The sequence below is a fragment of the Pempheris klunzingeri genome, chromosome 7 (genome assembly GCF_042242105.1).
Source record: "Pempheris klunzingeri isolate RE-2024b chromosome 7, fPemKlu1.hap1, whole genome shotgun sequence".
In the NCBI taxonomy this organism is placed as follows: Eukaryota; Metazoa; Chordata; class Actinopteri; order Acropomatiformes; family Pempheridae; genus Pempheris; species Pempheris klunzingeri.
In genome coordinates, this window is record NC_092018.1 from 7,424,534 (window position 1) to 7,437,302 (window position 12,769).

The following is a 12,769-nucleotide window of genomic DNA, read 5'->3' on the forward strand; positions in this document are numbered from 1 at the left end:
GTAACTCTGTCATTATCTGTAAGTCTTATCAGTGTGCATTCAGACTGACTAAATATTAGTGCAGTGCAGCGCAGTACAAGCTCAGAATACAGTTTTGGCAGGTGTGTTTACTTAGGTTCACTTTCTTACTGTACACTTGACTGTTTGTTACTTTTTCCTCAGGGTTTAGCCTCAAATAAACCTCTTTATCAAAAGACTGGGTCAAGATTTCAGGAAGTAAACAACTGAATAGTCTGAAGAGAAGCACACACTGCTCTACAGCACCATTTCCATTTGCATTTATCATGCTTTATCTATCTACACTTCCCCTGGCTCCACTCAAGATGTCTGCTCTCACTACTGTTTCTCTGTCACCAAAATAAACTGATCTATAACAGATACTTGCAAAAGGGTGTATTTTTTTTTTCTTTGAGAGTTAGTTTCATTTGACTTATTCTGTGTGTAGCAGGCACTGGAAAAGAGAGCATTCCATAAAACTATGTTTCGCAAATTTACATTCTTTCAGAGTGCCAACCTAAGCATTCATATCATGTTTGTCACTTGCTCGTTACTGAAGGACAGACAAGAGACAGCACAGGCATACAGCATGTTTGTGCATGTTGCACCCATGTACCTGCATGTGTGGCTTGTTCTTGTGTGTCTGTGTGCGAGCCTTTGTGCTAATAAGCATGTACTCTTGCTCATTATTCTTTCTGGTGAGCTTATATCACAGCATACTTGTGAAAATACACAATGTCCACATCCACACCTGTCAGAGTGAAGATGTAATTTAACATGTCAGCTGTATGAGAGAAGACGGTAGATGCTGCTAACAAACAGTCTCTCAAAAATGTATTTCTAATGCATCTTTTACCGTATTTGGTAAATATGTTTTCATTCGTTTTTCGCCAATCAACAACATAGTCTAAGTCTGAATTGTGCGCACTGTTTCCTTGCATTTAAATGTGTAATAGTATGTGTGTGCACATGTGCCCGTATCAGTTCTTAGGTGTTGTGTCTGTGGCGTTTCTATGGTGGGTGCATGGTTAGATTTATTTTTTGCAGGTGTGTACAAGTATGAATTTTAAGTGGAATCCTCTCAGTGCTATTGGCCTGTCTTGGTGGCATTTGGCTGCACAGATAATGTTATATTGATTATACACACTCACGTTTTTTACAGGCACTTAGAACAGCTGCTGTGCTGTAAATTCATGTTTTACAATGCTTTTCATCATCGCTGCTCACCACGTATCAGTATCTTTTTTGTATGTTACATGATCACCATCTCTCCCGGTTTCTTTCTCTGTCTTCCTCAGTCATGTTTATGTCATCTCTTGCCTTCTCATGTGTGTCCTATCTGCCTCCTGTTTGTGTGTCCTTTCTGTCTTTTTAACTTTACCTCCACCCATTTTCTCATATTTGTAAGGCATAATATACACCGTTCGAAAATTGGGAAGGGTTACAAGCAGCATATGTGACAAGAGTGTAGGGTACACATTCACACACGATGATAAAGAGCTCAACTGACATTAGGAGTGTCACAAGAAGATTATAGCAGTAGTTTTTCTGTATTGTAAAATAAAGGTTAGTTGGAAAACGATTACAAATGCCTGTTTTCTGCATGTTACAAAACAGAGAATGAACAAAAATAGGGAATACAGATCTTTCTCAGACTCTAGCTCCACATCTCCCCCTCCAGGCTGAAACAAAAATAAGATGTAATGAAGTCTACCTGGCTGTGTCTATGTGAGTTACATAGAATCAGGGAATTTCACTTTTTGAAATCACAGCAACGATGTAATACATAAAGACAACGATAAGGTTATATTGGAGAGTTAAATTCTGTGCACACCCTCACTGGTGTTTCACTGTGACTCTGGCTCATAAGACCTCTGCACCCAGTTATCTTTGGAGACACTACATCTATCCAAAAGAATGACAATGGTTTAATATTTCCCACCTGCAACAAAGCCAAAAGTGGAGTCAGAGAAGGCTCAGTCTGTACCCACTTAGTCCTGAGAAGAAGTATATACAATATTATCCGGTAAAATAAGTGAAAACACGTATGTGGGTGTGCCGTAGCTATGCAGGGAAACAATACCCTGTACAGAACATTAATTTATTGAGGCCCTGCACATATACACTGGTGTTTTCACTTATGGTTGATTGAGAAGTCACCAAATTTAACCAAGATCAGTAATAAGTGCAACAAATGAGTTGAGGAAATGTCAATCATGCACTTCCACACAGGCCTGAGAAGAACTATAATCAGGCAAAGTAAGTAAAAACATCTGCGGGGAGCCGCCATGGTTATGTAGGGACGTTGATTAAACAGCAAATTTTTATGATTGTGTAAAGGGGCGAAAAGCAATTAAATTGTTAATCTCTCCCAGTTGCCCATTGGTCAGTACGGTCATCATACAGTAAATAACTACAGGCTTTTGCTAAAACCTTCCCCTGACTATGCTAAGAAAATAAGTTCCACAGGAAGAGTGAGTTAAACTGTTACCTTCTGTTCTGTTAACAATACTTCAAACAAGATATGAAATGTTAACTAAAATAAGAAAAAAGAAACCAGTGTAGCTAAGCTTTACTGTAAATATTGGTCCCGAAAGGGAATTGATCAGAATTGGCAGAGAATTACACATTCAACAGTAACTTCGGGCTTTAGAAAAATGGATTATCCCATATTTCCCTCAGCAGCATGCCCTCTGCTTCTATGGTGTATTTGTTTTTTCTTCTAAGCACAAATCATGCCATGCAATTTTGTGTGTATCACAGTGTGCATGTGTGGTTGTGTGTGTTTGTCTTTGGATAGCAGGCAGCTTAATCACTTTCTTTTTCTACTGCCTCCCTCCCTACAGGGAAACCAGGCTAGTTTGATCTTTGAAGCTAACAAACAATATTTTATTGAAAGCAGAGGGCAGCAGATAGATGAAGTAGGAACTTCAATAATGTGGTCTGTGGGAAAAGACGAGAAGTTTATGATGCAATTTGATAGTCTATAAGTCTGGGTAAGATTCATGAAGCACATTTGAATGAAAGAAAATCACCATGATTTTCACACTACATACTGTAGTGCAGCAGGGATAAATATTCGGGTCAATCCTAATTTGATACACATGTATAGCATTTGCAAAGGTGGGACGTGATGGAAAGCAGGACATTGGAGGTCAGTTGGTAGATAGATATTTGTGTTTACAGCTATCAGGTTACAGTAATTGAACACACTCTAAACACTCCAAATGAATATTTAATAAGCAAGTGTGTTTGCCTCTTTTCTTCTCTGCAGTTTATTGCTCAGTAATACCAATCTGATGTCTGCCAATTTAACCGTTTTCGTGTGTGTGTGTGTGTGTGTGTGTGTGTGTGTACATTGCAGCTGGCAACGTGGGACCCAGTTCACGGCTTGAACGGCACGCTGACAGACAGGAAGTTGGAAAATAACATGAGAGGTGTGGTGCTACGAGTTGTGACTGTCCTGGTGAGTATAACTGACCTTGTGTTTTCATTTCTGTACACAACTCTATTTTTCTATCTTTTTTTGGTCTTTTTTTTTATTATCAAGTCGACCATACATAAAGAAGACCTGTTTCAGTGTTCCCCTTTTGAAAGCCATCCTGCTATTTGCTCAGATGAATCAAAGACAGATTGTTGTGATTAGTGCTGGCATGCCAGACCTCAGCCTTTTGCTCTATTGAAATCCATCCTTTTGTCTAGTTTTCTGACCGTCATTCAAGTGTCTCTGCGCAGATGTAGAGAGGAGCAGAATGAGAGCTAGTGTGAGGGAATTAAAGTGACAGACAAACATTTATGAAACAAAGTGTTGAGTCAGAGAAGGTGAAACACAAATAAAATGTATCAAGATGAGCTTACTAATAGACCAAGGTGCCATAATTTCATTAGCTTCTATTTTGACATAAGACAGCTAAATGATAGAGACCGCTGGAGTCTTCATGATAGTGAGACTGCAGCTCTGTCGGTCTCGCCTGTAGCATCGATTTGAGTACGTCCCATGAGTGTTTTAAAGATTCACTGCTGTAAATTCTTCATATCCTGTCTTTGAAGTGAGAAGCAGAGAAGAAAGAGATAATGCAAGACATCTTTGTGGCGATCCCTTTTCCTTTCTCTATTTTTTTCCAGCCTTTGATTTTCATCACCCTTAAAGGGAAAAGGAGTATAGATTGTGTTTTTGAACATCACCCTTTCTCCCCATGCAGTGTAGAGTGGCTCCTATACTGAATGTGCACATTTATGCTCAGTGTGGTTGTTCTTTCTGAAATTCATGTTCTATACTTCTGGTTGTGACTGATGCCTCGTGAGGGCCTAAAGACAGAAATAGACATAAATAGTGTGAAATGTCCAGGGTGCTGCACGGATGTATGGTTTTCTTTTTATGTGAGAATGGTTGAAAGGCAGATCCTCATGGTGCACGCGTGTTTCTGTGTGTAAGTGTGTGTGTGCATGAAGTGAAGGTTTCTTTGAAACTGTTGTGTTTTCTGCTCTCTGCCTTAACTGTTTTCTGTCAGTGAGGTGGTCTCATACCATGCAGAGTGGCTTGCCGTGTTACATGGAGGAGACATGTACAAACACTAACCTGTAAAAGGATGTTTTCATTCTATTCTATCAGCCCGACTGCTGAATAGATATTGATTAGTTAATTGGTGATGAGATCATACCACTATTAGGGCCAATGACTCTCAGTCAATGCTATCGATGGCTGGGACTATATTGATTATTAAATGGATGTTACCGAGGGACAGCTACATCACTATAATTATGTTTATGTCACTCTGCAGTGCTCAGTAGCCATTCTGGTCATAAGTGTGACCGAAATTGATGTTTTGTAACTGGGAATTGAATTCAAAGCCTTTAAACGGTTGCATTAAAATTATGTGTTCTAGACAGGAGCATGATTTTTTTTAGATGTTAGACCCTGAAGGTCCAAAATCAGACAGCCAATAAATTACCCTTCACTGACTTACATATGTTCCCAATTTAATCTGATTCATCTCAGCAGCTGAGTTTTCATCTTTTGCTGATTTTTCTCTGTTCCCTAATTTTTTCGAGGGTGCATCCGCATTTCCCTGGTTCTGCTACACTTATGAGTTGTAAGCTTTCAATATGGCTACTGCAGCCCAAATAGGTAGCCAAAGGCAGAATATATAACTTGAGTCCACATTTTTGGAGATAATGAAAGAGCGCTCATAGCGTTCTCTCCAAATGAAAGTTAAGTTTTACTTTTGAGGATGATGAGGCATTCAGTAACCACAACTTGAATTACAGGCAAATAAGGTAACGTGTTGTGATAGTTAGTAAAAATTATCAATGATTGATATTGAAGTTCCACTCAACTGTTTTAGACATTCAGTTACATAAAATTATTAAATGATTACATTTTTTATGTTTGACAATAGTTCCTGTAACTGTAAGTATTGTTAGTAAAGTAATCGTCTATCAGGCGTATTACATGCACAGATAATGACAATTTTCATTGTTCACTGCATGTTTGCAGGACCAACAATTCTTTTTCCATTAACTTGTAATTGTGGAAGGTTTTGTCCTGAAATGTCTGTTCCAAAGCTAAACTAACTAAAACACCTCACGTTGTGTCGTTCATCTTCTAACTCTATTGCAATTCAAAATGTACTGCATCACATCGAGTCCTGCTGACACAAATTTTTTACCCTTGATGAAAGGGTCTTTATTAGATTTATTAGATGGCAACATTAGAGAGATGGCAGAAAATGAGGGAGCGAGAAAGGTGCCAGGAACATTGCGGTTCATGGTTGCTGTCCTCTAAGCCATAGAGACACCCTGAAAAGTTCGATTTTACCTTTGAAAGCATCGAGACACAGCAGAGACTTTACATACACAGTGTGTTCACAGTTGATGAAAATGTTGGCTCTGTTGAAATGTTGGAGAAGGATAGACAGAAAAATCTATGGTGCACCAAATGCATAAAAAAGATTTAGCTGTTGAGCCCCAATCTGTTCATCTTATAACAATATGAAATCTAATCTTATGCAGAGACTTGCAGGGCTTTTCAAAATACATTTTACACCAATTTCACAGACAAAGCCAGAGTGTTTTGAAAACGATCGCTGCTGCAAATCACCCCATGCCTCTGTAATTCCCAGCATTCCCCCAGACGACTCTTCAAATGCCATTACTTAGTTTTTGTGGAAAATTGCCGTTCCTTGTCCCAGTCATGTCTCCAAAAACACCAGAGCAGCACTGAGACCACATATGGTACTTCCAGTACAAGAGGAGACAGGGGATGAACTTGTGCAAAAGGAATTAGAGTAGAGGAAAGTGAGAAGGGGGAGGGATGAGGGGAATGAAAGATGGCAGCAACATCCCAGAAGACAAAGAGGAGATATAAGACAGGGATCACTGGATATAGAGGAATGTTAGACAATTTTGCAAAGATGACAAGTGTAAAGTATTGTAGCCAGAGTGGATGGATGGACGGATGGGTGAATGGAGAGATAGGAGGTGTCCAAGACATATGCTTAGGGAAAGCGGGAGACGTTGTGGTGTGGAAAGATGCCAAATGGTGTATATCACAGCTGGTGAGTGGCAAGGGAAAGGAAGAGAAGTAACAACAGAGAGAGAAAAGAGACAGATGAGAGACAGATTGGCATCACAAAGCCAGGCTACATCTCACAAGGTAACTTTTCCTTACAAGATTTTAGTCTGGAAACCATTAACTGAGTATTGATTGAGCCCAATAGCGCAAACACATTGATCTATAGAAAGTGTTTAGATGATTACACGACTTGTTACCTCTTGAAAGTCTGAATTTGAAGAACTCTTTAACCGAGATTTTATACGATAGGCATATTCTCCACATTTATTCAAAAAATGTTTGGCTAGACAGTTTCAGAGATATCTGACAAGATTTCCCCCACGGCCACCATGTTTTGCAGGCTTAAAAGTTAAGGAAAGAAAAGTGGCAGTCCAGTGAGTGGTGTGTTCATCAAGTCAGGTGAAGGAACTGTTAATGTTAATGTCTAAGTGAAGGAGAGAAATGTCATGTATTGTACAGCTAACTTGAAATGACATCAAACAACCTGTGCCTTTGCCAGCGAAAAGTGAGCTAAGCAAAAATTGGGCACTGGCTTTTAAATACTAGAGAGACCCGAGGTGCTTGTGTATATTGTGTTCTCCTAGTCCTTTGTGTACACAATAATCATATAAAATACCAAACATGCTTTCAGTACTTTCAAACACTCCCATCCCCAAATACACACACCCACAGAGTTGCTGTGTTTTACATGGTTAGCATACACTTGGTGAGTGCATCCACACAAATAGGTACAGTATAGGTACAGTGTAGGTGTCATGTGTGTTTTTTCACCATATACCAGCTTGATTACATGGAATCTGAATTGGAAATAATCAGTGCACAATAAGCTGAAATAAGAAAGATAGTGGATAAAATTGAAGAAGAATAAGTTGAATGTGTTTTCAAATGAGAATCCTTCCAGTTTTTCAGGAACAGCTCACTCTTTTACAATATGACCTTCATCCATATGCTGTAGTGCCAAGTGAAACCAAACTGCGTACGTACTCACTACTTTTTTGTACGTTGCAGAACCCAAATCTCCTTCCTTACAAGAGTATCAAACAAGTCTTGGCTGCTGATTGTTCTCGTTCTCTGTTCTATTTAAGTCTCTGGTAAATATATAACATCCCCCCGAGTTTGATTGACAATTACCTGGCTTATGAGATTCTTCAAGATTACTATTGAAGTATTAGGACCTAAGCAAATTATCAACTATGTTGTTGTTCCCCCATACAACAGGTTCAAGAATGGCTCCCACCATGTTTCTGTTTGTTTATAAAGGTTTAAAGAGAAGCAATCAGTGGTACTTGGGGAGCAATTAGGTATGTATGGGTGTGTACAAGTGGGTGTTCCTGCTTTGATTGATGGATGCCTGTGGTGAGCGAGGGTCTTGGCATGCATGTCCACTCACTGCCTAATAGCTTATTGAACAACAACAGCTAGCAAGGATTAGAAACCACCAAGTTAATGCTTGCTAGCTCGTGTTTGTGTGTTTGTGTGTGTGTGTGTGTGTGTGTGTGTGTGTGTGTGTGTGTGTGTGTGTGTGTGTGTGTGTGTGTGAGTGCTTAATGTGCAGCCAGTATTCAGTCAATAACACACAGGCCCTCATAAATCTGCATGACATATTGGCCTAAAACATTTCACTCATCAATAGGGATTTATTAAGAAGAGAGAAAAAGAGGGATGAGGGAAAAGAGGGGATTGGCATAGACAAGAGCTAAAGAGAAAACTTCTCTATGAAATACTCAATCCAAGCACAGTAAATAAAAGTAAACATTAATTTTGTTATCCTCTTCGAAGGTGAGTTTCCTTCTACCTTCCTGCTGGCCTTGTTAAAAAATGTTTTCTCCTTGTGCTGTGCTCACTTAATTGCCTAAAATGTCAACATTGCTGGATGTCATTTAACCTCAACAGGAAGCTGCCCTTTAGATGCCATGGTGATATCGATAAACAAGAGATTCAGCTGTCATAAAGGGCATTTAAAAATGAACCACTAAAAAACAAATATGCTGAATTGCATGGTGCGATTATTGATTTTCAACATTTTAATTCACTTGAAAATGTTAAATAGATTTTATTTTAAATAAATTATGAAACATTGTTCCCTCTGTGAATAAAAAGAAAGCTGAGTAGGTAACCTTGGGAGCTGAGCCAAAACAAGATTGGGAGGTACATTGTGTTTGTCTTCTAGAATTCCAAATAGACGTTCAAAAAAGGAAAAAAGAAGGAATTGAAAACCCATGGACAGATATTCAGTACAGCATGTTGTTGCATCTGTTTTTGTTCTTTGTTAGCATCTGGTTTGCCTTCACAACAACAACAGAAGGTATAATTATTTCTGATCATTGTCATTTTTTAATTGTTTTGAACAAATACTGGTTAAAAGAAAAGTATGATTCCAGGAGTATTTTGTTTTAAGGTACTGTACGGACCCAACGTGCAGTTTATGGAGTCCATTAGCGTGAAGTGTTTTGATTTTGCATTGCTGAGTGCCTCGCGTTGTTTCTCTCTATTTGCCTCGCCTTTTTGCAGGAGCATCTTAAATGCCTTGAGTTGACAACACAACTCAGAGCAGAAACTACCTGACGTCATTTGTGTTTTCCCCCATTGTCCAGTCAGATGAATTAGATTAAGGGCCTTCAGTCAGAACCAGAGTAAATGCCCCTTGCCTATGCATTTTTTATGCTGATAATAACTCACTAAGTAAGATAACTAGCTACGAATGGGCTAACTATCTAAAAAAAAAAAAGATTAGCTAATAATAACAAACAATGCAAGCTGCTCTTTTTTAAAATTGTAGGCTTCAACAAAAAAGGCGGTGCACCTCGCATTTTGCAATCAACAAAAATTGCTTCATCTGATCAGGTGCCATCAGAGGTACTGTAGAGAAATGACTCCATGTGCTGTTAGCATCGCATATTGTACAAGGGAACGAGGATATCTAAGAATGCCACAAAGGGAGGGGGGGATGTGATAAACATTGCACCCACAAGGGTAAGATTTCAATTCATCTGTGACATTTCACATGCCAAAGGGGTGACAAATTACATTTGCACCCAACCACACAGGATGGTAATACATTTTGAGAGTTGGGGGTGGTAAGGTAGCTTTCAAAGGTGCCAGTAAGTCAGTAAAATGGTAGAAGAACAAGACTGTGAGCCTTAAAACAAATTAAAAAAAACAAAGGCTACTTTTTACAATATAAACTATGAAATATAAAACATGGTTTTAATCTTACTTAGGCTACAGTTACACACTAGTGCTGTGAATAAGAATGTGTTCAAAAATGATCTTTTTTTACTATATGTGTTGCGTTGGCTATCACAGACATTCTCCCAACCCTTAAGGTGAGCGCTTTGTAGTGGTATAATAGCCACTTGAGTAATTGGGTGATTTAATGCTTGAATGACTCACTGATTGGCCGCTTGACTGACTTATTGATACGCTGATTGATCTTTGCCTTCCAGGAAGAGCCGTTTGTGATGGTGTCAGAAAATGTTCTGGGAAAACCGAAGAAGTACCAGGGCTTTTCCATTGACGTCCTAGATGCTCTGTCCAACTACCTGGGCTTTAAGTATGAGATCTACATCGCTCCAGACCACAAATACGGCAGCTTGCAGCCTGACGGTCAGTGGAATGGACTAATGGGTGAATTGGTCTTTAAGGTGAGTTAATAATTTGCACACATACACACACACACAAACGCACACTCACAACACAGTTGAAATGTTGGGCAACAGTGACGTAGTTTGGAGCAATGATTGTTGTTGATAATGTTTGTTGCCTGTTGTTTTCTACACGCACACTATATTAATACACAAGGAGAAGAAGCATGCATGCAAGCAGACATATATGCTAAGTAGGACTGTAAGTCTCCCACTGGTTGAGTTTTCACAATCCCATTATAACATTCCCACAAGAAATTATATCACTTCAGAAGCAAATATTTGAATTAAGCTACCATATTTACCATAGCATATTAGTTAACGTCTTTACATTTGAGAGAGAAATTCTCACACTTATTCACTTTTTACTAATATATTAGCTATTGCAGAAAGGGGCTGATCTCAAAGATTCAGAGATTTGATATTGCATATTAGTGAAAATGCTGCTGTTTTCTAATAATTTCACAAGCTTAAAGTATCAAGTATTTGGTGCATAACTACTAACAGACACTTGAACTTCAGTGAAAAGTGGAAAATTGGCAATGAAGTTTCTCAAGAGAGTATGAAGCTGTAAATGTGGATTTCACAAAGATGGAGAGGCCTGTAGTTTGAGGGCAATAGAATGGCACAGTTGAACGATAACTAACCGGAACACAGCCATAGCATCCAGTTTACATGAGATAGCTCCACATTTATAATCCATTAGCACAAAGTGTGCCAATTTCACTGCTGCGCAACAAATTAGCAAACCAATTCTTTGTGCTGCCAGGTTTATTGCCCTCAATTTAGATGCCAAAGCTTGTCCGTCTGTCTATTCCAACATGCCTTAGACAATTTCCAACACAGACTTGGACAGCTTTTCTAGTAGTTTTTGGCAAACAGTACAGAATATCTTAGATTATTTTGTCAAAGTACTAAATATGTTTGATATTATAATCCATCTGTTCACCTTCAACTGTTTACTGCAGAAAGAAAGTAACAGAGAAACAGAATGAAATAAAGAGGACTGTATTTATGTACAGTAGCAATGATAATTCAGACTTTTCATTTTCGCTCACACTGAAAAACACTTAGTACATGCAACCATTATCTTTCTCTATAGAGAAGACAGAGTTAATTTTGTTACAGAGACAAACACGAAGCAACACATGGAAGCATATCAAGAAGCATTGAAATATACAGAATATCTCATTGTTTCTCAGAACATTGTTTCCTCTGAGGCCTTGGTACCTTAAAACATTTATTGAGTGCTGTCATGGCCTGCCAGCAGTGAGGCTTCAGCTCACTCTTCTTACAGTCACGCCATTTTTTCGTCCCCAAAATAATTTATGGATTGCTAAAACAAAACCATGGTCCATTTATTACCAGAAGTAAGGAGAGGCAGGATTACAGAAATGTTTTAGCAAGGTAAAAATGTTTTGCCATTGAAAATGGGTATATTTAGCTTATTATTATTATTATTATAATACATGTATTTAAACTACACTTACTATGCCAGAATGAGGGAAGACAAAATATCTTGCATATTGATAAGTTAGAATTTGTTGCCTTCAAGAATCATGGAATAGTGTTCATTAACACTACATTGAAAAATCAATCAAATCAAAGTATAACTAACTTGGTACATTTTTGTCTTGTATGAATACGTGACAAAAATATTAAAACCACTCAAATTAGTTATGTAGTATAGTACAGCTAATGTAAGGTGTGTCCTGAATTTTAACTTTCAACTGAGAGGATGCCAGGTTTGCCGTAAGAAGTTGTCAAATGTCTCTCACACAAAATGCTGTTGTGATGCGAGATGTCCCTAACAGAATGAAACAAGGTTGCTTTCACTTTGAGACAGTCATTCAACAATAGAAAAAAAGCTGCACTGGCAGAAGTAGATTCTCATTTACAGCGTTTCAACCATCCTCACATATTATTGTACAATAATGACTAAATTGGTCTTTAATTACCTTTTCCCACTGTGTAGTATATCTTTATCATGCTCATATCTGAATGTGTGTGTACAATGCCCTTTAATGTCCTCCTGGAATTGTACTAAGCTGCTGTAGATTTTGTTCATTCTGCATAGGTCAAGGATGGTTTTTTTTCTTCTTTTTTTTGTTGGCTGCAATGTTTTCTCAAAAGTTTTCCATGCCCTCACTTCATTATTTTCTTTTGGCTGTGCATCAGGCTTGAAGGATCTTTTAAGACCGGGCTCTCCTTCCGTTGACCTTGTGTACTAGTTTGTGTGTGTGTGTGTGTGTGTGTGTGTGTGTGTGTGTGTGTGTGTGTGTGTGTATGTGTGTGTGTGTGTGTGTGTGTGTGTGTGTAGCTCCTTCCAGTGCAACAGCTCACAAAATGATTGAGAAATGCTTTGAGCACTATCCATATTTATGTGTACACAGACAAGCGCAGGCTGTAAGTAAACTGAACATGCAAATAATTTTGTTTTCCCCATCAGTCAGCAACAAGGTTTATCTCTCCAAAAACCCAATTATACCAGATAATTATTACCCAGAGTGCTTTCTGGAAGTTTCCATGTTTACTGACCACAGCAGTCAGTATG

At 38.6% G+C, this 12,769-nt stretch overlaps 1 protein-coding gene across 1 annotated transcript in view; it reads left to right on the plus strand.

Annotated features, from left to right (window-relative positions):
• Positions 1-12,769, plus strand: part of grid2 (glutamate receptor, ionotropic, delta 2) — a 442,371-nt gene that overhangs the window by 329,285 nt on the left and 100,317 nt on the right. Inside the window, exons 9-10 of the mRNA XM_070834212.1 lie at positions 3,362-3,463; positions 10,018-10,215. Of these exons, the coding sequence (XP_070690313.1) occupies positions 3,362-3,463; positions 10,018-10,215 (300 nt within the window). The remainder of the gene's footprint in view (positions 1-3,361; positions 3,464-10,017; positions 10,216-12,769) is intronic.